This window comes from Mucor velutinosus (genome assembly GCF_035048745.1).
Source record: "Mucor velutinosus strain NIH1002 chromosome Unknown tig00001563, whole genome shotgun sequence".
Classification (NCBI taxonomy): domain Eukaryota; kingdom Fungi; phylum Mucoromycota; class Mucoromycetes; order Mucorales; family Mucoraceae; genus Mucor; species Mucor velutinosus.
Window position 1 is genome coordinate 1,686,319 of NW_027041904.1, and position 25,739 is coordinate 1,712,057.

At 39.4% G+C, this 25,739-nt stretch overlaps 10 protein-coding genes across 10 annotated transcripts; 2 read left to right on the plus strand and 8 right to left on the minus strand.

Moving 5' to 3' along the window:
• Positions 1-27: 27 nt before the first annotated feature.
• Positions 28-1,810, minus strand: TUS1_1 (Rho guanine nucleotide exchange factor; the record flags this gene model as incomplete). The annotated part of the gene is made up of 6 exons (XM_064828400.1): positions 28-955; positions 1,009-1,145; positions 1,202-1,324; positions 1,384-1,424; positions 1,482-1,631; positions 1,696-1,810. 6 exons carry the CDS (start codon positions 1,808-1,810, stop codon positions 28-30), a joined length of 1,494 nt encoding a protein of 497 aa, XP_064685602.1.
• A 438-nt stretch (positions 1,811-2,248) lies between these two features.
• Positions 2,249-3,529, plus strand: ATC70_009164 (uncharacterized protein; the record flags this gene model as incomplete). The annotated part of the gene is made up of 3 exons (XM_064828401.1): positions 2,249-2,450; positions 2,501-3,235; positions 3,288-3,529. 3 exons carry the CDS (start codon positions 2,249-2,251, stop codon positions 3,527-3,529), a joined length of 1,179 nt encoding a protein of 392 aa, XP_064685603.1.
• Positions 3,530-3,658: 129 nt separating this feature from the next.
• ATC70_009165 (uncharacterized protein) lies at positions 3,659-5,110 on the minus strand (the record flags this gene model as incomplete). The annotated part of the gene is made up of 1 exon (XM_064828402.1): positions 3,659-5,110. The coding sequence occupies one exon, from the start codon at positions 5,108-5,110 to the stop codon at positions 3,659-3,661; it is 1,452 nt and encodes a 483-aa protein (XP_064685604.1).
• A 1,302-nt stretch (positions 5,111-6,412) lies between these two features.
• On the minus strand, positions 6,413-8,386 carry ATC70_009166 (uncharacterized protein; the record flags this gene model as incomplete). The annotated part of the gene is made up of 2 exons (XM_064828403.1): positions 6,413-7,768; positions 8,159-8,386. 2 exons carry the CDS (start codon positions 8,384-8,386, stop codon positions 6,413-6,415), a joined length of 1,584 nt encoding a protein of 527 aa, XP_064685605.1.
• Positions 8,387-11,079: 2,693 nt separating this feature from the next.
• Positions 11,080-11,523, minus strand: ATC70_009167 (uncharacterized protein; the record flags this gene model as incomplete). Its single annotated transcript, XM_064828404.1, has 1 exon — positions 11,080-11,523. One exon carries the CDS (start codon positions 11,521-11,523, stop codon positions 11,080-11,082), a length of 444 nt encoding a protein of 147 aa, XP_064685606.1.
• Positions 11,524-12,189: 666 nt separating this feature from the next.
• ATC70_009168 (uncharacterized protein) lies at positions 12,190-13,580 on the minus strand (the record flags this gene model as incomplete). Its single annotated transcript, XM_064828405.1, has 2 exons — positions 12,190-13,088; positions 13,169-13,580. The coding sequence occupies 2 exons, from the start codon at positions 13,578-13,580 to the stop codon at positions 12,190-12,192; spliced, it is 1,311 nt and encodes a 436-aa protein (XP_064685607.1).
• A 243-nt stretch (positions 13,581-13,823) lies between these two features.
• Positions 13,824-14,654, minus strand: ATC70_009169 (uncharacterized protein; the record flags this gene model as incomplete). Its single annotated transcript, XM_064828406.1, has 1 exon — positions 13,824-14,654. The coding sequence occupies one exon, from the start codon at positions 14,652-14,654 to the stop codon at positions 13,824-13,826; it is 831 nt and encodes a 276-aa protein (XP_064685608.1).
• A 5,081-nt stretch (positions 14,655-19,735) lies between these two features.
• Positions 19,736-20,374, minus strand: ATC70_009170 (uncharacterized protein; the record flags this gene model as incomplete). The annotated part of the gene is made up of 1 exon (XM_064828407.1): positions 19,736-20,374. The coding sequence occupies one exon, from the start codon at positions 20,372-20,374 to the stop codon at positions 19,736-19,738; it is 639 nt and encodes a 212-aa protein (XP_064685609.1).
• A 993-nt stretch (positions 20,375-21,367) lies between these two features.
• ATC70_009171 (uncharacterized protein) lies at positions 21,368-22,228 on the plus strand (the record flags this gene model as incomplete). The annotated part of the gene is made up of 5 exons (XM_064828408.1): positions 21,368-21,472; positions 21,552-21,639; positions 21,707-21,816; positions 21,868-22,002; positions 22,067-22,228. 5 exons carry the CDS (start codon positions 21,368-21,370, stop codon positions 22,226-22,228), a joined length of 600 nt encoding a protein of 199 aa, XP_064685610.1.
• Positions 22,229-22,249: 21 nt separating this feature from the next.
• On the minus strand, positions 22,250-24,214 carry ATC70_009172 (uncharacterized protein; the record flags this gene model as incomplete). The annotated part of the gene is made up of 8 exons (XM_064828409.1): positions 22,250-22,416; positions 22,474-22,555; positions 22,611-23,032; positions 23,089-23,182; positions 23,254-23,400; positions 23,464-23,845; positions 23,905-24,038; positions 24,104-24,214. The coding sequence occupies 8 exons, from the start codon at positions 24,212-24,214 to the stop codon at positions 22,250-22,252; spliced, it is 1,539 nt and encodes a 512-aa protein (XP_064685611.1).
• Positions 24,215-25,739: the final 1,525 nt, after the last annotated feature.

Sequence of the window (25,739 nt, forward strand, 5' to 3'; positions counted from 1 at the left end):
TTTTATTCATCCAGAACGTGTATGTGTTTAAAAATCTCCCATTTCATCATCCTCATCCAAATCACCCTCTGCAATCTCTTGGGCAAGTTCTCTCTCTCTTTCCCTTGCCTCTTCAGCACTTGCTAATTCCTTTCTATGAGCATCCATGGGGAAACGCATGGCCTTGATAGCCTCGTTATGAAGGTTCAAACAAAAATTGATACGTTGGTGGTAGGCGTTTTGAGGTTCATTGGTGCTGTAAATGTCAGCAATTTCTTTGCTCTTCATAAATCCCCCTGAATGGTCCAAAGTTGCATCAATAACACCATCACGAATAGCTTTTGCAACAATAAACTCTGCATCCTCCTCGCTGTCCAAGTGAAGCTTGATACAGATATCTCTCAAAGAAATCTTGGAGTAAGAGAGACTGATCATACGGATACCTGTCTTGATGACATTGTGACGGAGACGAAGAATCAAGGTGTAAGTCTTGTCCTTTTTGAACACTGCGTCAAATTGAGCTAATCCCTCTTGGAACTTGTTGAGATCACCAACACGCACTGCTTGAGTAATGACGAGGTAGGGTGCGAGAGCCTTCTTCAAGATGGGCTGCCTAAAGAGCGATCTTTCAGGAATTTCCCCCATCAACAACTGAACGACAATGAAGAATTTATAGGCGGTTTGTTGGAAACCAGCCGTGACATTGTTCTGAGGTGCTTTGCGGATGGCTTGTGTCAAGTAGGTGTGAGCGGCAGTGTAGTCAAGTTGAAGTGCCTTGATGCGTCCGAGATAATAGGCGTAACGAGCGGCTTGATTGTTGCCAGCCTTTTCGGGGAATGTGCTCTTGGATACAAGTTTGTCGGCTTGATCATACAAGTTGTGGAAAAAGTAGTTGCGCAACAATAAATTTAACAGTGTTGCTTGAGATTCATCGTCGTGTCTTAGAGTAGCTGTTCTATGTGCTGCCAATTGAATACTATTGAGGTTTTAGTCAAAATCATTGTGGACATTACTTGGCGATGAGCTTACGGTCTAATTTCAGCGAGCTTATTTGACAGTTCATGGAATCGACCATGGTAAAAGTATACACGGGCAGCAATTTGATCCAATGTTCTGCGGTTCATGATGGTCATCTTTTCTACAGTTTTGTTTGATAGTTGGAGACCCTGTGTCTGTATGTCAGCAATGTGCCACTCCCACAATGCTACATGCTGGCTCTTACCTTTTCAATCTCGTTCTTGTCCAAAAGATAAATTAATACATTCAGGTGAAGGTAAATGTCAACTTCAGGCAAAACTGCATGCTTCTTTTCTGCGTCCTCTTCGGTGGATGATGACTTTTCGTTCTACAATGTCAGGTTAGTTATCATTTGCATGGCTTGGTTTGATATATGCTTTTGCTTACCTCTCCCAGATAGGACAGGAGTTCAGCCTTTTGAGCGTCATCTATTTAGCGTATCGTCAGTCATCTGTATAAATAAGTACTATACAAGCGCCACTTACTGGAACCATAGTAATCTGAAATGACTTGAGCGAGGATATCTGAAGTCAAGCGGCGTCTAATAGAAGGCAATGTTCTCAACACACGGGTAGTGAATCTTGACTCAATTGTGTCGACAGCACGCTCCAACAAGACGAAATTGCGCTTGATTTCTACATGGTTAAACAGGTTTTATAAGACACGTAATCTCTTGGTGCTTAAATGCAAATTACGTACCTGTAACTGTCTCTTTGGCGAGGCGTTGTTGCTTGGCGTCTTCATCCTCAACGATCTCCATAGCCTCAGGCTCGGTCTTTTCAGGTTGCTTCTGTTCTTTGGTGGTATTTGTCATTTTATCTTTTTGTATCAATGTAAAGCAGGAAGAAAGGAACTCGCAATGGGAAGCTCTTTTAAAAAAGGTGTACGTATTGCGCGTCCTTTGGAACTCTGCAATTCTAATGACATCACGTAGGCTCCTCTCTCATTTGCTTTGTGTGCAAAGTGTGTCGGACAACTCTATCATCTATTGACACTACATTTTGCCTAGAAAAAGATTTTTTCCTGTTAGATTGTCTGCATACAGCATCATGTCAAGCTTGATTTTGCCATTGTATGATGCAGAATTAGATGTTCAAGCGTATAACAGTAGGAAATCCGGGTCTTTGATTTAAATTGCATCTATGATCTGACCCTTCTTGTAGTATACCAGCCATTGGAATCAATCCTACCTTATGATCTGCCAAAACGAGATGTCAATAGAGTCGTAGAGTCTGCAAAGCCTACAGCAGCAATGGCATCTCCATTCGCTAAAAAGATAGCAGAACCAGCACTAGACACATATTGTAAAGCTTGCAAAAAAAAATTCAGCAATGAGCCTACATTCACCAACCATTTAAAGAGTGCAAAGCACATTGCCAATGAAAAGAAGCTCAAGCCGACATCCAAAGGTCCTGCCAACAGTCAAAAGCTAGCAGTTCATCCCAAAGTCCAAGGTAATTACGTTCATATGTCAAAAGCTGCTTTTATTCACCAGTGGTTGCAGAGGCACTCAGTATGCTGGATCAGGCTGAGAAATCAGGTAATGCCACCGTTGCGTTGACAACCTATTGGACTCAGGCACAAACATTGTACGCATTGAAACGACCACAGTATACCGAGAAAGCATTGCGCATGTTGATTGACCTGATAAGCACCTCGCCTACTACGACATTCTTACCTGCACAAATCACCTCGTTCTTGTACAATGCTCGATTAGCACTCGCTCGATTACTGTGTATCTATCAACAATTGGATGGTGCTAGAAGCGTCTACTTGGATGCTCTTGCAAGCAAATGGAAACTGGAGACACCCGAGTTACTTGACATTGCTCGCCGTATTCGTATATTATCGATACAAGACTTGTTGGACGCATGCGATCAATTAGCGATCAAATACTTGACTCGAGAAAGAAATAGAACAAAACCAGCACCAGCATTGACAGATGCCAACAACTCAATTGCCTCCATTCTATGCGAGGCAGCGCATTTATTTGCGCAAGAAGGCCAGCAATGCCAAAGCGTATTGTCTGAGCACGTTGCTATCGTTCTGTATGCAACGTGCTCACTCGTATGTCCTTACGAACCAACTTTTGGAATCACAAAAGACGATATTTACTATTTAATGATACAAGTGTATACATCATTGGAAGATTTAGACTATAAAATTGTGGATATATACGCATTGGACTCTGCGCATGTTTGGCACATGTTTAATGCCTTGTTAATAGCCATCGAAATAGGTGAGTTGTAATTTACAGTCTTGTAGGCAGTATCTTACATTTTTTCTCCTAGACGATCTTGTTCGTGCACAGACAATTGAAGCCAGCCTAAAGCAACTAGTATACCCAGATGTGCAACTCCTATGCAGTTTATACAAACAGAGGTCTTCATTGAGCATTGGCCACGACACTTTACAACAGCAGCTGGATTTCGTCATTTTGTTACTGGAACAAACGCAAGATCCACTTGCGATACGAAATCAGACCCATAAAGAACAGCTGGATATAATAGACAGAATTCGAAATTGCATCTAGTGAAGATAAAATATCCCCCTGCCCCTAAAGTTGCCACAAATTCATGTCATTTTAAGGAGGAAAAAGAGAATAATTTATTATGGTGTATATATACAAAATATGTGTGTGTATGTGTGTGATATGAAGGAGTTAAATTCTTTGGGCAGTTTCTTGTTGAAGTCTATAGAGGAAGACCAGCGTTCTACTTAGATTGGCGCAGCCTTGCTCTAATTGCAGCGCACGATAGGTTTTCATCAAGGAATGAGTAGCAAATTCAAACATTTGAGCTCTATGGGAATGCATTAACCTGGCATTATTCAGCATGTTTGAATAGTAGTCTTGTCCCACTTTGGCGAAGTGATCTGATAACCGAGAAATGGAAGTAGACCATACACCTTGCGTACAAGAGATGGATTCCTTTTCGCTTGTTGTGTTGGGAGCCAAGATCTGGCGACACCAATAGTAAGAGCCACTGTGATTACCGCTTCTTGTACGTGGTCTCTTGTATTTCAGCACATGTGGCCAATCCCAACCAGCGGGTTCAAATACAGGTTTTGCCATATTAAATACCATGGGTGATTTAATACCACTATCCTGTTGTTCATTAGTGCTGTTATTGTTTTCATCATTGTTATCGTCGTCTGGTAAGATAATGACTGATTTTCGTCTCTCCAAAAATGTTGAAGTTCTTTTGTTTGAGCTGTTTGTCGCTGTTGTGTTTGTTGTGGTGGTACCTGCAGCATTAACAGCATGGTTTGAGGTAGGCAAGCTTGTGGGATACGGTAAAATCACCGATTTCGGTCTGGAAATGTATACTTGTTGCGTCAGTTTCTGAATTTCGTCCAATACATCAATGTCTTCTTCTTGCTGAAATATGCGATGATAGCTACCAGCCATTCTTGCCAAGTTTTGAGCGGCATTTTCTTGAAACACCAAGCCAAAATCCTTTGCCACATTGTTCAATATGTCTTTTTTGGATTCATCCGACATACTTGATTCGTACACTATGTAGTATTTGCCAATCGAGCTGAACCCTAACCCCAATGTAGCTAAATGCAATCTTGTGATTTTGACAACACGGTAGTCTGGATGTGGATTTGACGATGAGGACAAGATAGAGAGGACAATATTTTCAACATCCCGTTTGCGATGCTTCCAGTCATTTCTTAACTTTTTGAGAGCTTGTAGCAGGTCAGTGAGATCATCATGTGCCTGGCCGTATTCTTCTAGTAGGTTAGATAATCGTTGAACTTGATCTAAATATCCGATGCGCTCCAAGTCGCTGGTGTGCTGTCTGATGCACTGAGATTCCAAGTGCATGGCATATCTGTCTCTCAGCATGAGGACCCATTCAGTCAAATTGTTCCAGTCTTCCATGCTCACGGGTATTTGCCGATGTTCAATCAGTGCTTTGGCCATCTTGTATGTTTGTTGCTGCTCAGATTTTGATAACATGCCTAATTTCTGACACAACTCCATTTGTTCGACCGAACAAATCTGGCCAAACGATTCAATCAGGGAATTCTGGATGCTTGTGAGATCATTGGTATTGGTATTCAATGGTGATAAATCGATAGATGGAGATAATGCAGTAGTAGCCATAATTTTCTGATTTTGTCTGTCTATAATTGCATTAAAAAAATAAAGAGGAAAGAGAAAAAGAGAGGTCTGAACACAGAGCACATTTTATACAAAAATAGCAGCTTTCTTTCTCTCTCTCTCTGTCTCTCTGTCTCCCCCCTCTTCGCCCCTTTTTAGTGTGTGATACGAAAAAACGACAATGTATCTTCTTATTATTGTGATACACGGTTATTCACTAATCAAACCACAAGGTCGACTATTTCGATGCCAACAACAACATCATCATCGTCATTATTTAGTTTAATTAAATTGCTCTGCGCATCTTGAAGCAAAAATCTACTTTGTAAACATTACATTTACTGCAAAATACAAGTTTTTTCATTTTTATTTAACCTTTTTATTACCTTTTTTAGCCATCATGATCGTTTACAGTTGCTCGACTAGGCCGCTTGAACCGTGTACCCCTTATTTTCGTGTGTATGATTGTATCATTTCTACATTTTTCCATACCAACAGTGGATGACAATGAAAGCTATTTCACAAGAATCTTGCCCCTCCCCCCGTCCTCCTTTCAGATTTCGAATGAAAAAGGGGCAGCTCAAGAACTTTTTGGAATTTTGGATATGTTTATGTCCAAATGGAGGCACGTTTTCTTGTCACTCATATACAGGATATGCAAGTTTAATTACAAACAGTTTCATTCTCGCTCTCCTTGCTTTCACTCTTCGTTTTATTTCTTACACATGGTCGAGCAAAAAAAAATAAATAAATATATATTCTTGTGGCATCCTCCATCATTGCGATAGAGAGCGTGAGTGATAGAGAGCAAGAAGTGGTCTGATATTTTACTCCAACATAAAAATTACCTTTTATATGAAATGCATGGTTCAAAAAGTCAAAACTTTGGAATTTGCATTGACCAGAAGGTGATTATTTATTGGCTTTTGACAGAATGGTCTGATAATTTTATTGTACTACACCCTTAAAAAAGCTGAAAGATCGGATATCAATAGAATTTCATTTTGTCAAAGCACCAAATGGTCGAAAAATCGTAAGATTTCTTGTCCTTTCACTCACTTGTTGCACCAGAATTTCCTCTTTATGTCCATTGAAAAGTGTAACCCACACAATATTTGTACCCGCCTTTTTTCATTAAAAAGAATGAGAGCGCGATGTTTATTCAAGCTGTGATATCATCGTTTGATGGATGTGGACTAAATTATATGTACAGAAATGCTACTTCTACTGCTTGCTCCTACTGCTATGATCACTTGCTATAATATATATATATATTTATAAATAGGGGTATGATATACAAAATGGTTATTTCTTCTTGAGAGTGGAGGATCTCACCAAAGTTGATCTTCTGGAGGAAGATGGTGTTGTAGCAGCGGTGCTGGGCGTTGCCTTATTAGTCGATTTGAGCCCCACATGTGCCAAAGAAGAAGTTCGGTCCCTGGATGATGGCTTTACATGCGATCGATTCACGAGTGGAGACGCTGCAGATGCAGTGGCAGCAGCGTTGGGTACAAGTGTTTTTCTTTTTGTTTTCAAAACTGTAGCAGCAACAGGTGGAGAAGGAGCAGATGCAGTAGCCTTTAGTAATTTATCTTGCAATATTTTTCTTGATTGGCTTTCACGTTTCACACAGAGCTCTAATTCAGTTACTTTAGACAAGAGTGTCTGATACTTTTCGTGACCTGGGTTATTTTCATGTGGTATTTGTTGTTGGTAAGCTGATTCCAATTTCTTCATTCTTTCTTCTGCTTGTTGGCGCTTATTGATTTCATCCTTCAAGACAGACTCGATTTCAGCGATTCGATTTTTTTGATGCAATTGACGTTGTTCAAATGACTGATTCAATCGCTGTAGTAGATGAACCATACCAGCAATGGGTGTACGTTGTCCTGTCGTTGTCATGGCAACCATGCCCACCTTGTTTTCTAGTACGATAGGTGTAGATTTGTTTTGATATTCTCTCCAAATATCCTGGATTTTAGTGGCGGCAGTCTCTGCTGATGATGTGAATGAACCAGGCTGCATGGCATCTTCTTTTCTGGTGGAGAGGATCAATAACCGTCGAGGTACATAATGCTTACGACATGTATCATCAGGAGGATGTAATGATGTATTGGATGTAATGCTGTTGGCCCATCGTTTACCAGCGTCGCTTTTGAATTGAATTTTATGACTATGACAAGAAGATGGCGTAGGTGACATGATGAGCCGTTTAGTAGGTAAAAGCGTTTTTGTGGATGATCGTTCAACATCGTTCATCCAATCTATGACAGCTCGATCTTTATTGGGCTTGGAATTGGATTTATTGGTTTTGATCTTTTTGGAAAACCATTCGTTCAAGGCTAATTGATCTGGCTGGCGCATGTCTGAAAATTGAGTTGCGGCTGTAGTGGTGGGCAGTGGCTGGATATGGGGTTGTGGCAATGTATTGTAAGAATGAGTAGGAGTAAGATGATCAGCAGCAGCGGCAGACACAGATGTAGGGGCGGACGGCACCACGTGGTCTTGAAGAACTGATAATCGTCGTCGTTCTGCTGTAGATGTTGCTAGTTTTTTGAGAAATCTTGAGCGAGGTGGAAATTCGTAATGCTCTTGTTCTGGTGTTAATGTTTGCGGCACAATAATTTCTTGTCCTCCATCAGGGTATCTCTTGATAACAGCCTATATGAAATAGTAAAATTTGTATAAAATGTTAGAAACCAAAAGAGAGAGAGAGAGAGAGAGAGAGAGTGATTGAGAAAAAGAAGTCGTAAGAAACAAAAGAACGAGAATATTGATTTATGAAACACATTTCGTTATCATCTTATTTGTTTTTTTGCCATGATATCTCTATCCTCACTCTTTCCGTTTGATTGAACTGAGCCTTGCGAAAATGTAACACGAAATTATATTTGTATCCCCAATTTCTGCTCTTATACAATTGACAAAATGCTCAAATATACAACAAAAAGAGCAAAGTTGACAGAAATAAGATGACAACGAAATGATGGTTCCTCTAAATCAATACAAAGAAAATAATGCAAATGTTACAAAATAAAAATTACGGCGCACCTTCTTCCGGTCGCCCCACATCATGAGAGACCGGGGTTCACGTCTACGATGTAGCACTTGTGCCATTGCTGTTGCTGCTCGAGCTGCTATTCTTTTTTGTTGCTTCTCTTCTATGGATAAAGAAGACTTTTTGTTGGATGATGCGTTGGGGCCCGTGCGTGTCTGTAGTGGTGGCCGTGCTCTGCTACTCTTCTCCTTGTTTTTTTCATTTTGAACCAGTTCATGCATTTAATAAACCTGGGGGTGAAGAGGGAAAAAATCGTGTTGGAATTGCTTTTCTCTCTCTTTATTGCTGTTGTGATATTTACACTGATTTATAGATGTATGTATAGAGTAAGAAGGAGGAAGAAAAAAAGGGGGGAGAGCTCTGTTTGTTGGACAGCAAAGCGATGTTGAAACAAAAAAGAAAACAGTTTATAAAAACATGTAGAGAAAAGAGAGAGAATATAAAGGGTTTGTTTTCGTTAAATGCCCAAAAGGCAAGAAAAAAGTGAAAGAGGAAAAAAAACACAAAAGAAAAAGAGAAATGCTTAGACCTTAATTCACGTTTTTTAAAAATAGCACGTGAGTAACCAGTGTACTTTCGTAGAGGTGCTAGTATCATTGACAAAAGGCTTTTTTGTACAAATAAAAATACAAAAATCTGCAGGCGATATACAATTAAGGAACATTTGGAAAAGTCAAACTGTATTATTTGGTTGAATAAACCAAAATAACAAACGTTTCTCATTGCTAGCAATGCTCATCATGTTCTGTTTATGAGAATTCTCAGGCACAACTTGTCTTATAAGATGTAGATTCTCAAATCTTGAAGGCGAAGCATTTTTGTACAAGAAAAAGTGCCTTGACACTCCAATCGTGTCATTTCCTATTTGCTGTTTATATTTACTCGATGTTTATCATAAATATAAAAGCTACAGAGATGGAGACTAAGGTTCTCTGCTTGTCCTTTTATGTTTTGTATCATACTCACATGGCAGACGTTTGTAGCTGTATGATTTAGTAGGGATCATCGCAAGAATGAATCATGATGGTATACCATGTATGTGTTATCTGCATAGCGAAAAAAACAACAGATGTACATTTATTATGCTGTTCTACGCACAGCTATTATTATCATCAGTGAAGTGTTGCTGGTTTTTTGTATACCATCAATCATTTACAAGCACAGTTACACTTTTTTAATTAAGTAATTTCGTGGTAACTGTTACTACATCATACCCTATACTATAAATACCACGATTGATATTCATATTACATTACATATCTTTGCAGTGCTAGTAAGGTGAAATGGAGTGTTTATACATTGCATTCAATCAAATGGCATACAGCATTATGCACGATTCTTTATTTGTTTTAATACGTGGTAATAAGTTGCCGTCGTCCGTTAATTTGTTGTTGTTTGTATTCCTCATGTTGTCGTTTATAATTTTATCAACTAAAGTTACTTAATGCTCGTCAGACGTTAAACCCCCTTTTTTGTGCTGTGTGTATTCTTGATCGTGCGCTAGACCCGGGTATACCATTTTAAGATGCCTGCTCCCCATTTTCTCCTGATCGTTTTTTTTTTACCTGTTTCAACAGAAATCTTATACATGATAAGGGACACAAGTGTATGGATTCAAGTTTTTTCAAACTAAAATATTAATCTGAACTAAATCCTCCATCCTTCATACAGGTTGCATGGATATAACAGAGTTGCATAGTGATGTCAGGTCCCTGAATCTATATCTAAATTTTAGCTTGATTGTTTCAATCTAATTGACAAAAGAGAGGGCGCTGCTCAGTATTCTAGTCCTCTCTAAACCTACACAGGGTTAATTATAGAGACTTTTCCATAATAAGAGGCGCTACATTGAAGTAGAAATATGTCAGACAAGCTATGAATAGCTGTTTTCTTGCTTCTTGTAGACTCTCGTCAATAGTTTCCCAAAAATGATCTTTTCAGGGGCAAGATTACAAATCAATCAGCGTCTGTACGCAGCTAATCAAACTCAAAATGTGCCTGGATCTATATTCTGAGAGTGCGCATAGCTGTCTACTATATTACTACAGAGCACGATTGATAAATTCGTGAAAAGAAAAAAAGCATTCCGGGAATGACAATCAGCTGTACAATAGTCTGTAAGTGAGGCCTTGTTTAGAGCTTATATACAAAAATGTGTTGTTGAATAACCACGTCAAGCAATAATCATCACAATAATTTATTGCCCATACATACTTTCACAGCCTTCAAAAAGGAAAGAAATCAATCTTACAAGTATCTTGATGGGCTGACGCATTAGATGCAAGACTTCAAAAAAATAGCATGGCTACCTATAGTACCATGCAGTTCGTCACCTACTTTCCGTTGGCTTCAAACGTATCTATTATTGCATTGAGTTTGCCAGCCTGCCCCACCAGCCAAAATCATTTCTAACTCAGACTTACACTCTGCTCCAGATCGGCCAAACTTTGATGGTTATTCGACTTGATTGAAGTACTTTGAGAGGTTCGACTATAGAAAAATTAATGATTCACCCCATGATTCTTTAAGCTTTCTTGGAGTGCTTTTCAAGGCGCACCCAATGGTATCAAGTAACTTAGATGTTTTGAATAAACTTATTGAGTAATTTATGAAAATATAAAAAGAGGTTTCTGACCAGAAAGTCGAAATTTTACATAGTAAGGTCCCACAAAAATGACTTCAAAGGCTATCTTAGATCGATAGAAACATTTTGATTCAAGATATACCATAGTAAAAGTCTCCATTATCAAGGTTAAAAATGCGATCGTTTGATTTTTGATGAATTTTTTTTCTTTTTTGTATGGATGTTGCTTATTTATTAGTAAATATACGAATATAATAACATCAAATGATGGACAAGTGCATGTAACAAAGTGACTTGCCATATATAAATCTATTGAAACTAATACTAATATTAATGTTTGAGATCTGACAATCTCATCACTTCAGCACAGATCTTGTTGGTGACATTGTTGGTATCAAAAGGCACTCCTTCGAATGTTAGTAGGAGGTGGAATCTCCATATCATACGAATGGTGGCAGCAAACAGGTCGAAGGTTGTAATCTTGATGCCTAAGTTGTAGATGAAGTATTGCTCCAGGTTCAAATTGACTATGGATTGGTATACTTGCTGTGGATTAGCAGCTTCGGGGTATCCCAGGAATTGTTCAAAGATGTCGGACCAAATGTCGTTTTTGTGGGGGTAGCTAACCATGAGATGTTTGGCATCTTCAGTATCATTGCAGAGGGTACATTTGTCATCTTCGACGTTCCTCAGGCGTCGAAGGAAAAGAGCAGATTTACTTGGGCATTGCTTATGGATCATTCTATACCAGACATTTCTCACAGAGTGGTGCATGTTTTGATGATAGAAGTGTTTCCACTGGACTTTGCTGATGGTATGATTGAACTTTCGTCATTCGAAGCATTGGGCGGTTTTGGTAATTAAGCATAGCAACGAAAGGCTGTAGATCTAGATAAGCCTCCATGTTTCTTGTATCCGCAAAGGATTTCAATTTGATGTTCCCACAAAGAAGACCTCTTTCTATCTGGTTCCTGATGTTTGGTCGCTTGCATTCATTTCTTGACTTTAGCTGCAGAGTACTTGTTTCCTGATCGATGTGGAAGAAGTCGTGAACTTTGCTTTCCTTGATATAGTCTCTGCTTGCATATCCCATAGCTACTTCCTCATTGTCAAAATCAAGAATTTCCAGCACTGGCAATTACAAGAGTGTCATGACATTTGGTTTGACAGACCAAGCGAGTGAGAGTGGAGAGTACTTCATACAAGTATCTATTGCCCCGAACATAGTGTAATAAGAGTGAAAGCCTCTTAACTGGTTTTTGTATCTAGCCGTTTTGAACAGTATAGGGATTATGTGCGATGGTGAGTCGTGCGACATCTTCAAATAATCCACTGGTAGCCTATAAGTGAGACCAGGTATGTCGTTGCTGTTTTCTGTTAGTAAAGCGTTCAGATATCTGAATTGCAGAACCTTTTGTTGAGCCATTATATCAGTCAGTCCTAAGCCGCCTTGATACCTTGGTAGGAAGAGAGAGAATTGCCCTTTAGAGGTAGATACAGACCAGACATTACAAACTGATAAATGATTGAGGTTATCTTCTTGACTGTGTCTTTGGGCAGAGAAACGATCCGAATGACATGCCATAGTTTGGACAATATCATAGTGTTGGCAATATTCGCTCTGCCGTACAGTGAGACTTGCCGTGCTGCAAACCTTTCAACAGCAGTAGCAATATCACCCAGCAGTTTAGCAATGTATACGTCTCTTTGTTGATTGCAGAACCAAATTGGATAACCTAGGTATTTTATAAATCCTGTAGACGTAGAATCATACCATTTGATTTTGAGATTGTTTGTTGCATGATCTTGAATTAGGCCATCAGTTGGGCTTGTCATTCTTCCACCATGAAGAGGGAAGGCCACGGACTTGTCGTAGTTGATCTTGGAGTTCGAGGCCTTGTTGTAAGTTCTCAATCTTTCTTCCAAATCAAGAAGTTCAGTCCGAGATTTGACGAATGTCAGGACATCATCCGCATATGCGAGTACTTTCAATGGAGGAGGAGCCACCCAACTATTTGTTCTCTTGCTTATAGGCTTGACGTGTTGGAGACTATACCCCGAGGTAGTTGTACTTTTGGTCACAGATAGCAGAAATGGTTCAATAGCCAAGTTGAACAGCATTGGTGATATACTGTCTCCTTGTCTGATGCCGTGTCTTTGCTCGATAGGATCTGTTAAAAAGCCATTGACATTCACGCAAATTGAGTTGTCGAAGAATAACTTGCAGATGCATTGGACAAACTGTTTTGGAAAACCAAAATTCACTAGGACCTTGGATATATACTGGGGATGTACCCTATCGTACGCTTTGGCGTTGTCCAGCATAATCCCAGCATATTCTACAAATTTTTCAGAATTGTTCCATCTTGCTTCACGTGCATTGTCTACAATCACTTTCAATGGTCTCCAATGTATCTACCTCTCAGGAAACCACTTTGGTGGGAGCCTATAAGGTCACTGGCTACGTCTAAGACTCGTGAGTTAAGTTGTCTGGTAAACACTTTGCAATCAGAGGCTATTAGGGTTATTGGACGGTAGTTGCCAAGGTCAGTCAAATCCCCTTTCTTTGGTAGCAGCACAATACATGATTCCTGCCAAGATTTTGGGAATTTGCCTAGCGATAAAGCATAGTTGAACACTTGCAGGATAACTGCTTCACAGCTCGGGTTGATAACTAGAAAGTGCAAAATTTCGTAACATATAACATCCAGGCCCGGACTACTACCATTTGGCGTTCTTCGAGATCCTTGAATGATATCTACGTAAGGTATGTCTTCAATGATGTCCTGTGAGTCCTCAGCTGGAATTGTTTTGTCGATATATTGTAGCATTCTTTCCACACAATTGAGATCAATTTCTTCCTTGGTGTATAGGTCTTGGTAAAAGACTTTGGCAGCATCAAGTTTAGTACTAGCTTCCAGGCATTATTCCCCGGAAGTAGGATGCTTTAGGCTAGAGATTGTTCGCTTGGATGCCTTTTCCGCTAATGTTTGCTTGGTGTAAACTGGAGACTTTTCACCCTTCTCATGCCATCTCTGTCCTGATCTCAGTCGTTGGATATCAACTATCTCTTGTTAGATTTTGGATAGCTCCTTTTCGACAGGAGAAAGCAAGAGATTAAGACAGACGGAATCATCCCGGTACCTACGTAGCAAATTGTTCCTCTCACTCTGTAGCTTCTTGATTTTAGCTTTCCTCCATGAACAGTGAGTGCGGCTGAAGCTTTGAGTAACTTGCTTAGTTTTCTTCTTAATCAGGTCCCATTTTTCTTGAGCAGATAGGTTAGGATCTAATTTGGTTTCAACGTAGTTCGAGATAGCAGTGTTTAATTTGTTGACGTAGATAGGGTTCTTCGCAAGAAAGGGGTTGGCCCGCCAAACACCTTTACCACAGTTAGTCATGCCGGTAGTGTATGTCTTGGTTAACAAGGCATGGTCTGTCCATTCTTGAGAAAAAAATGTGATATTATCATCACTCATTTTGAAGAAAGCATTACGTCCTGCAAACGTATAGTCGAGAGTGGAAAGAGACGATCCACGTCTAAAAGTGTAATCATGCGGTAGATTTGGTTGGTTCAAGCAATCTGAAAAGTGAATGTTCAAAAATTCAATGAAACTTTTGGGCTTTCCAGTTTGGCGATTATAGCGTTGACTTGTGGAATCGAAGCAGCAGTTCATGTCGAATGTTGAGTTGTAGTCCAAAGGTCTTCCAGTTGTGGAGGCGTTGTTGTCGATAGCTGGAACAATGTTGAAGGTTGTTCGCTTCTGATTCTTGATATTTTGAAAAAGTGATGCATAGGTAAAAACGTTGTTGCCTGGATTATGGCTAGAATCCAGCGTGGAGTCTCCATTACTGGAAATTCCACCTTTTTCTGCTATTTTGTGATCTTTAGCGGAAAAAGCCATGATTTTTGATGAAAACCATGAGGGGTACATTATGCTTTTTGGTGGATTTTTGACCATATTTTTTTGATCCCCAAAAAGTTGAGCAATAGTGGCAATAAGTAACTACCAGATGAGAGCAATTGTTTGGTGCTATTCTGACCATCCAAAACGGCCTTGGACGCAAGAAAACGCAGTTTAAATACACTTACGTTTTGCGGTATCAGGAACACTAAAGACCAAAAAGGGGAACTATTAGTATGCTGCTTACCCGTATATGAAGTAACTACGTGTATATAAATGTAGAGCATTACATAAGTACTAAATCCACAAATAATGTGAAGGGTCTTCATGTGTAAGTGGTGGGCCAAAATGAAAGTGTCAGTATTATTTTGATAAGATATGCAAGGGCAATCGGTAGCGCAAGCTGCCGCTGCGCAGGTAGGTACTCACCGAAGCGAAGCGAAGGTAGAAAGCCATCGGAAGCATAAACACTTGTAATAAAATAATAATAAAAATCAGTGTTTTCACACTATTAACGGTAAATCTGCTAATTCATCTAGGCCACTTTTCTATTACTAACTAAATTTTGCTCCTTGTGTTTGTCCTAAAAGTTGAAATTTCGTCTGAGCACATACTGCGATACTTTAAAAATCGGATTTTAACTCCCAAATATGAAGTTTACCATAACAAAAACACGTATTTTCTCAATAACAACACAGAAGCGTCCATACGGTGCTCAAGTTTATAAAATGAATCTAGAGCATGTATTAACTAATGTAGGCGCACAACAGAAAACTTATATGCGCCTTTGCTCCAGCAAAAAAAGAGCGTTTGAGTGATTGATTTTGGGTATTTAGGCTGAAACTGACCTTTTCGGCTGTATAGCTCCGTAAATCCATTTAAACCCGATCTCAATACAATTTGTTGACATCAACTCTTTTATCACATTTCAAGATTTAAAGGTATAATAATGTCGATTACTAAGAAATTGAGTTCGGTACAATGCAGAACATCAGGGACATTAGAAAGAAATGTAATTTACTTACTTCTTTGGCAGCAAAACATACTACTACGACTTATTTTTGGTCAAATTCTGTCCAAATTTAGCCATTTTGAAGTACAAATAACTCATGCTACAAAGCGTTGTGGACGCTTGGAATAGGGCCAAACGTCTCTCCTTGTCCACACTTTACTTACTGATGCTTTATCTCAAAACTTTTTAAGTCATCGCAAATCCATAAAAATCCTCATTTTTTCATGTGTACTAGTAAGGGAAAATTGTTAAAAATCAAACGATCGCGTTTTTCACCCCAAAAATGACGACTTTTTCTATGATACATATCGGATCAAATTGATCGTAAAGATGTAATGCAACACTGGAAGCTGTTTTTATGAGACTTGTATATGCTAGATTTTGATATATTCGCAGAAAGCCGGTTTTGAACTTTTCGCAAATTGCTCATTATTCTCAGTCTGAAAGCTGAATGTAATCAGCATCATTCGATGCGCCTTCATTGACTCTTTATAGATGTATTAGAAAGTAAAGTATAACAACAACAATTTTTATAGTCAAATTTAGCAAAAACGTTTAAAGGATGTCAGATCAAGTCAAATTTGAACACAAAAATATCCACCGCATAATTTCAAATTAAAGTACAGCTATTACTACGTCTGTCAAGGCAGAAGACTGAGACTAAATCTACTGGTCGTGATGTCGGTTAAGGCACCCTCTCATTTTTCCATGCCTCCGTTTTTTTTTATATTTTTTTTTGCAAAACGCATTTAGTATCAAACTATATTGGTTTTGGAACCCTTTTGATTGAAAATAACACTCTAGCTTCTGATAACATGGTTCTGCACTGTTACAAGTACTTGATACTGCTTCTTTGAAGCGGAATATAGTAGGTATTATTCGATAACGAGCACTGGAAGACGTAAAATCAGCACTAATCGAATTTGTTTATTAGGTTTTGATAATTTTTTGCCTGTTTGATGTTGATGCTGCTGCCATTACTTCTCTGCTATTTCTACTGCTTGCTTCTTTGGTTTATCATGTCTGGTGGTTGCTTCTTTGGTCTCTATCTCTGGCGGTTGCTTCTATAATCTTTGTCTGGTCTCTGGTGTCGCTCGTTCTTCATTCTTCAGTGCTATTGTTGTTGCTGCTGGTGTTGCTGATGATGCTACTGATGATGCTGCTGCTGGTGTTGCTTATGGCGCTGCTGCTGGTGTTGCTTATGGCGCTGCTGCTGGTGTTGCTTATGGCGCTGCTGCTGGTGTTGCTGATGAAGCTGCTGCTGGTGTTGCTTATGGCGCTGCTGCTGGTGTTGCTTATGGCGCTGCTGCTGGTGTTGCTGATGAAGCTGCTGCTGGTATTGCTGCTGCTAGCCCGGTTTTTCTTGGCCTGCTGTCTCTGTTTTATGCCTGTTTTCTGGTCTATCTTTGGTGATTGCGTATTCTCTGGTCTATCTGTGGTCTATCTCTGGTGATTGCCTATTCTCTGGCCTATCTATGGTGGTGGTAAGTGGTAAGTATCTTCTTTCTTCTGGTTGCGATGATACAAAACTGCCTTGAACGTTTGTATTATTGCTTCCTTCCTCATGATAATGCATTCATGATGTATGCTTTGTTGCGTTTTTCTTCTTCTTTTGTTGGTTGTGTTGCTTTACATCCGACTATTACCATGCATGCTGCTCATGTATGGATTTTTGTTACAACAACGAGCTGTTCTGAACGTCTCTGATGTTGTGTTTGTTATGCTTTTCTTTGACTCGCTTCGTGTGAGTGTCTCCTTTTTGTCTACGTACTACTATACTCCTCTAGTAGTATGTTCTTTTCTTTATTTTTTTTATTATGTTTCTTTGAAGCATACCTTTTTTTACGTTGTGTGGATGTGCCTATCCCTGAAACTCAACAAGACTCTATCCGAGGCTAGGAGGTAGATAGGCCGCCTCCACTTGGTTATCGCTACTTACTTTAGTGATGATTAAGGGTCTCAATGCTTGAATTTAAAGCTAGGTGATGTAAGTAAGACATGCTCTAGCACCTGAGGGAAGTTTGATGATAGCAGCGGCTATATTGCTATTATAGCGGCGCTTAAAATTTTGCCTCATATCAAAACAGGGGGAAACCCTCGCAAATTTTTTTTAGGTCAGCGGAGTTTTCAAGCAATTTGATTGGCTCAGAGGTTCAGGAGCCGAAGAATTCCAGCTAGTTGATCTCCTATTGAACTGTCATCTATAATGAGTTTATATTTGTAACAATAAAAGCGTAATCATATGGGAACAATTTAAATCCTTCTTTATTCAAGAGTAATGTAAGATAGGGTGCAATTACTTGATATGGTGGTCATTCGTCACAAAAACTCATATGAAATGTGAGGGATATGCCGTTTATCTTCGTATGTCAAGATGTTATACAGATACCACTTGAGCACAGAGTTGTTTACGTTGCTGTCATTGCAATAGCATTTATTTAAGATGGCTGCAAGAGCTGCTGCTCCAATGCTGCTGCTGGATTCAGTGAGCCCAGTTATCTTCCTACTATTTTTTTTTTACCAAATGTGATGCGACAACAAGGGGAAAGCCCTTAACGCTACATTATTTTCATGTGATATTTATATTCGTATACACCGCATTGAATAGAGTTTGTGTTATAATAGGGTAACTGGTACCATTCGGTGAGTAGTTTAATTTTTTACAGACTTACTATAGACTGGTGACAAATGTTACTATTGAAAATAATACGTTTGAGCATTGGAAAGTTGTAAGTAAGCATCATCATTATGTACCATCTCTAAAATGGATCTCAAAACGTGGTAAGACAATACTGGAAGTAGAAATCACTTCAGATCATAAGCTTTGACATAAAACTGGATTTAATTACGAATCCAGTAGTAATAATGGCATGTTTTGGATAATACATTAGATCTATTTTTCTCCATCATCTGGATCCGCCACCTCTTCTGACACTTTACAATTGCATCACGTCCATCAGCTTGAACAATAGTATATGAATCCCTTTATTTTACAATGTAATAAACGATATTCTTTACCTGATTGATTTTCGTACTCTTTTTTTTTCTAAATAAATGATGGATCAGCAAGCTCAAATGTAAAGTCGACATTGTTTCAATTCTAGTAGATTTATATATTATAACGCGATTGTTCAGCAATGCTTTCATCTTGAGCAGCATACTATTACAGTGTATCAGCACTCAAGCGCACCTATATATACCGTATATAAAAAAGAGGATTTTTAAAGCACCTGAATAGCAAAAATGTGCTTGTTTGAGGCTAGGTGCGTAGATAATGTTGTTTCTAGAACGATGACTTGCCGCGTAGATAAGCGTCAATTTTGATTTCAGATTTGAATGTGCCAATAAACAGACAGTTATTATTAGATGGTAACTGATTTTGTATCTATTTCACGCATAATACAAAATCTCTCGAGTTGGTTCGCATCTGTCAAAAGGGTAGGTACTTTATTGCCTAGATGAAGACGTAGAATCCGTCATTAGCTTCCATATGAAATACGGTTCCATCGTTACTGAGACTGTGAAATTGTATCATAATACATACATAATTACAAAAAATGCATTCTATATTATATGAGCCATACATATTGAGTAAACATTCATAGCATGAGTCATATCTATCTGTAAACGTTATATATATAAAATGTCATAAAGTATTTTTATTCATGGTAGCACAGGAAATTGAAGATTGATCTATTATAAAATTCAAATGTACATTTAGTTGAATGTCAATTTGCATTAACATTCAAACACAATGCCAGCCATCAGACTTATGGGATAAGAAATTGCCACCATGCAAAGTGCAGCCATGCCTACGCATTCCACACACAACATCAATGCCAAGTTCGAATTCTACATCTGTTGTAATGAATGTTACAAACATCAGCAGATGTGCCCTCTTTGCGACTGTTACTAATTGGTTTTATTGCAATAATTCACCGACTAAGCGGGTGTCCTCACATTGCCAGTCTGGCGCGCAAAGACATGTGAATAAGTGGGGGATAAGACGTACCTATAAAAAAGTAAGAGATCAAAAAATCTGCTGATAGATCCCAGTGAAAAGGCCAACTTACTTGTCAGGATTTTGAACTCGACTGAAAGGAGGCAACACCTTGTTGTCAAGTGAGACCAGTGCCGAAAAACCAATGAGGGCAATGTTACTCGCTCCTTGCTCATCACGATTCATGGTAGTTTGTTTAGCCAGCCTTTTTGGACACTCAGGGTTAAAGCATGTAACGGCACCGAGGTTCCTCTTCATTCTATTATCCTCATCACGCACCAGTTGTTTCTGTGTCTCCTTGAAACAGGAGCAGCAAATTTTTGTAGAATTGTATTCGTCCACCAATCTGACTGTGCTTCTTGTGGACAGCGTTGACATGTACGGCTTCATACTTCGAGTGCTGTGGCCACGGAGGTACTGAGTATTGCGATGCCAGTTTCCTATGAAGGAAACCATCTTTGGCTTGTTGAAGGTGGACATGGTTGCAGCAGATCTGGCTTCACTGGCTACCAAATATTGGTGAAGTTTCTTCAAGCGGATTCGTCCAGTTGCCCTTCCTTTCTGTAGCCTCTTGCCTGATGACTTCTTCCTCTTCTTTCGCCTATTGGAGAGGACAGCATTATCGACTTTGTTGGCTGTCATTTCATACTTGACGAATGTTTCTCCGTTTCCAAGAGAGGTTGCAGTGTCAGAATAATCTTGCAGCATTTGAAACCGATTGATCGACTCAAAAAGAGTGAGGGAAGCCACTATAAACGAATAATTCCTGAACACTGGCACTGATGTCGTCAATAATTGCAATGGGCTTGACACTCTTGCTCAAACCACAATCAAATAAATCAACAGCTTCGATGTTTATTATGCTACCAGTATACTAGGGAGCTCGTTGATCAATGCTATGCCCCATTATGCTGTGTTTTGTTGTGCAATGCACTTTGATCTCCAAATCAATATTGAGATGTGTATGCAAAGTACGAAAGATCAAGCTGGCATTGATGAGGATAACATTACCATCTCTGAGATTGGACATATAGCGGAATACCGTATAGGCAATGTATTGTGTATATCAGTCTACCACAGCTCAGATTTCGTATGATACCTTGTTAAAGAGGATGGTACTTGATTCCATACGCACAGTACTTGATGATGACTGTTAGATATTGACAAGGCCCATGTATTTTGCTTGCCTGAACATTTACACCAGGCACATTTCATGATTATTGAATAGTGCATGCCTCTTTTTTTTTTTTTTTTTTTTTTTTTTTTTTTAACTTCAAGAGATCTCTCAGCTTTTTTCAGGCACCAAATCAACATTATTGAACATAGTAGGGTAGGTCTTGACAAAAATCACCTTTTATAGCTCTATGAAACCACTGCTTGAAGAATAATCACCTTTTATGTTAATGTTTGGATGAAAGCTTGTTCTATTCTTAAATTGGTCACATACAAGTTTACAATAGAATGCAATTGTGTCCCACAACATTTTATTGCCACCAAAAAGCGACAAGTTGAGTTAGGTTGTGCCTTAATAACCTGAGGACACAAATTGTGTCCTAGCAGTGTCCTTCGCCCCATCTAATTTTTCCATGTTGTATTACTCTAAATTGATGCTTTTAATAGCATTCGTTTGTCTTTCTCTTTTTCAAGTTTTCATCTTTTTCTTTCTTTCGTTTTCTCTTCACTCCATAATCCCTTATCATTATGTTGGAAAAGCTCCCCGTACGAGCAAAGTTAGTGGTTGTAGGTGATGGTGCATGCGGCAAAACATGCTTACTGTTTGTTTACACAGAGCAGGGATTTCCAGAGGTAAAAATACATACAGGGGCAGTGTCAGGATCCGAGCAAAAAGCGCAGCATACTTAGTGAGATTTTGTGTGTTTTATAGCGTTATATCCCAACCGTATTTCAGTCCTTTGTTGCTGAAGTCAACTTGGATGGAACAATCGTGCAATTGGCATTATGGGATACTGCAGGTAGAGTGGAGGAGTCGCAGCCATTTCAACATGAATAATTTATATATGTGTGCTTTATTAAACACAGGTCAAGAGGATTATGATCGCCTACGCCCTCTGTCCTACGTTGGGACTCATGTGATACTTCTTTGCTTTGCTATTGATTCACCTGACTCTCTTGATAATGTCCAGGAAAAAGTAAGTCGACTGCAGATCCAATAGCGAATGGTTGCTAATCACGGGCTGTAGTGGATCACCGAACTATACACCTACATTCCAAATGTGCCCATCATCCTGGTTGGCTGCAAAAAGGATCTGAGAGACGATGAAAAGACTGTCGAAGAATTACATCAAATTGGGCAAAAGCCAGTTTCTTATAAAGAGGTTTGTGAAATATCACTAGACGGATTCAAGACAGACATTCATGCGCCATGTCTCTCTATACTAGGGCCAAGCCGCCGCTGAAGCTATAAAAGCTGAAAAATACATGGAGTGTTCTGCAAAACTAGATCAAGGTGTGCAGGAAATATTTATTTTAGCTGCAAAACTTGGAAGCAAGCATAGAACAAAGCTTCAAGAGAAAAAGAGAAAAACCTGTATATGCCTGTAAAATGCTTTCAACTCCCCTCTATCATTGTTCCGGTATAACCTTGTATGGATTCATAATGCCATTGGGATCAATAGCACCCTTGATTGTTCTCATTAACGCCAATTGCACTGAGGATTTGGCACGGTTCATGTAGTTAACCTTGGATACGCCTACACCATGCTCTGCTGTAATGGACCCATTATTTTTCACTGTGCATTAAATTGGTTGAATATTGTTACGCTCTTCATAACATGTTTTAAACTTACTGGCCCATGAAAAGACAAATTCATCCATTGCTTCTTGGCCATGATCATCAAATCCCTCCAAATTAGCCATAATATGCAAGTTCTATTGTGTGCTATGAATGAGTACTGTAGTTCCACTTTGTAGGCAGCACACTTACACCATCACCAACATGGCCAAAGCCCAGTAAGTTTGAGTAAAGCTTGCCAGGGCCCAATTGATTTTTATCTCCAAAATGCTTCTTGGCGTCCTCCACCATCTTGTAAAGGAGAGGTACTTCCATAGCTACATCATATGTCATGGCTGTACCACTCTTGGAGATGGACTCTGGGATCTTCTCCCTCCAGCCCCAAAGTGAATTCACTTGCTTGGCATCTTGTGCCATAACACCATCTTTAGCGACGCCAGTTTCCAATAAGCGTCCCAAGTACTCGTCTAGTTTCTCTTGATCATGCTCTTGTTTGCTACCTTGAGTCTCTAACAAGGCATAAAATGCATGCTCTCCCTCAATGGGATAATTGACATCTTGCATCATTTGAGATTTAACAACACCCACTGAATCAGAATCCCAAAATTCAAATGCTACGTTTTGATTAGTAGAGCGCGTTGCACTTTCAAGCCGCTTTCAGCTATCGTACCTGATAAAATTTCGGACAGATCCTCCTTGGCCATCACGAATGCTTTTTGAACATCTTCAAAGGATCCAAGCCCCACCATAGCAACATTCACGGACTGTCAGCGCATATGTGTTACATCTATATTCGGTTTTCTCACACTTGTTTATTACTAATATAAAGCCTTACCTTGGGACGTCTGGGTGTCAAGAGCGAAACACCAGTGATTAAACCCAATGTTCCCTCTGCTCCTATGAACAACTGCTTCAAATCATAACCTGTATTGTCCTTGCGTAAAGTAGACAAGTTATCAAGTATGGTACCATCGGGCAGAACCTGTCATGACGTGTATAAGCAACATTTGCTACAGCATGTGCTCAAGAAAACAATACAACTTACCACTTCAAGGCCTAGTACATTGCCATGCAAATTACCAAAGCGCATTAAGCGCAAACCACCTGCATTTGTACTGACGTTGCCACCCAATTGGCAAGATCCTTTAGCTCCCAAATCCAACGGAACAGTGTATCCTCGAGGCTCCAAATACTGGTCCAAAGCTTCCAACACAACACCGCAATCCACAATTGCAGCGCCAGATACAGCATCAAAGTGTCTGATTTTGTTCATTTTGGAAGTATTGACAATAATCTCGTCGAAAACGGGAATAGCGCCACCGCTGACACCTGTATTACCGCCCTGAGGAACAACAGCTAATTTCTGCTTATTACAGTACTTGAGAATTTGAGATACCTGCTCTGTAGTCGTTGGGAAAAGACAAAGCCTATGCATTCAGTGTTAGTCTAGCTTGTGCACACACGCTCACATTCACCGAAACTTTACAAAGACGAGCCTCTGTAAAGGTTAAACCAATCTGTATTGTACTGAATCATGTTGGTGCTCTCAGGGTCAGTTTCATGCACAATATTAGTAGGCGCTAGCACAGTCTTGAAGAACTCTACATCTTTGTTTGTGATCTTGAGATAAAGTATATGAGATCAGTTGAACATTCGATTGCTTTGACCATTTACTTGTGCTTCACCTTGGAAAATGCTGGATTTCGCTGGAATTCTGGATGCTTTACGTGCGTCAAAGGCGTCAATGCTCTGTTGAATACAGATCTCGATGAATGAAGCAATCTCTTTTGGAACATGAATAAAGAGAAGAGAGAGAGAGAGAAATGGTGAGAAGCACACTAAAAAGGGAAATAGGATAATATTTTATAGCATTTAGGGTTAAAGTTCGATGTGTATCATTTCGCCACTGTGACTAAATGCATTTACACGATGGATCATTGGGCAGTGAAATACAATTAGCGATGCCCTGAATCAGTATGCTGATCTATCTTTTGCTCACTTATCTTTGATAAGTTCACTTGATGTACACAAACCGCTAGAATGAATACAAAGCACATTGCTTTCCTAGGATATAAAATGCCATTTGCATAAATAACCGGATTCCATGTGAGAAAACAGAGCTTTTAGCGTGGCAAAATGAATAAGCGACGTTCATCAGATCACATAGATTCAATTGTAGCACAAAAGAATGGCTCACAACTATCAGAGCCGTGAAATTTGGATTTGTTTTCTCTGTGGTCGAGTCACTGCTTTTTGTATCCAAGCAAACTTGGGTATAGGTAGAGCTGAAAGATGAACTGCCTCAAGACCACTTTGCAAGTGAAATCTTCAATGCTATTAGGGATCGACCATTATATGTGGTGAGTATAGCTTGGACTATTTGATCTCTTGACAATTCAAACAGCTATTCTCTGCAATTAGATGGCAGAAAACCTATTTGACAACAGCCATCATGGCTACGAAATTCAATCGTACTACTGCTGATGGCAACTAGTTTCCAAGTAAACGCTTTAATTCTTTCAGTTCTGGCGGATGTTTATAATGAGAGTCAGGCGATTTCATGGTGGCAATTGTTCTAGAAGTCAAGGTCATTCTGTTCATGACCAACAAGTCGAAACAGCGTGGCAAGAAGCAAGTAGCACTGAAATGGTGGGCAAATCGGCATCTGCAAGCTGTATGTAGCCAAGCCTTGAAAAAACCTCTAATTGCTATACTGGTCAAATGTTGTCGGCAAAGGATGTAGTGTGTAGCATGAAAACTTGCATAGCCGAATATACGAATATAGCTGTTATCTTTAAGAAGATCAATGCCTCCCATCCTTGGATCAATTTCAAAATACCCTATCATGATACTCGGATTTGGGAAACCGCCATCTTGAGCGACATTGTCCATGGCAACGAAATTGGGGATCAATGCCACAGCTACCCTTTAAAACCATACAAATTGACGAATGGATCGATTATACAAGATCATGAGAATAGATGCGCATGATTGTTTTCAGCTATAAATGTGCTCAAGTGCGCGCCCATTCAAAATCGATCTACCTTTCTGACCATTGTACTCAAATGACGGATGTAACTCGAGCACAAAATGCTCTTAAAACTACTATATTTGTATCAAAGCACTGTTTCAATTGGTGTGAAAGTACAGAAATCTTTCTTTCATTTGAAGTGATGTGACTCGAACCCCCCTCTCTTCCTGCCTCTGCTCCATTTTCCCCTGAAAATTCTTTTCCAAATATATAGATAATCAATCTCTCTTCTTTCTCTTCTTTTTGTTTTCTACTTGTTCATTTTTTTTTTACCCCTCTATTACAAGGCA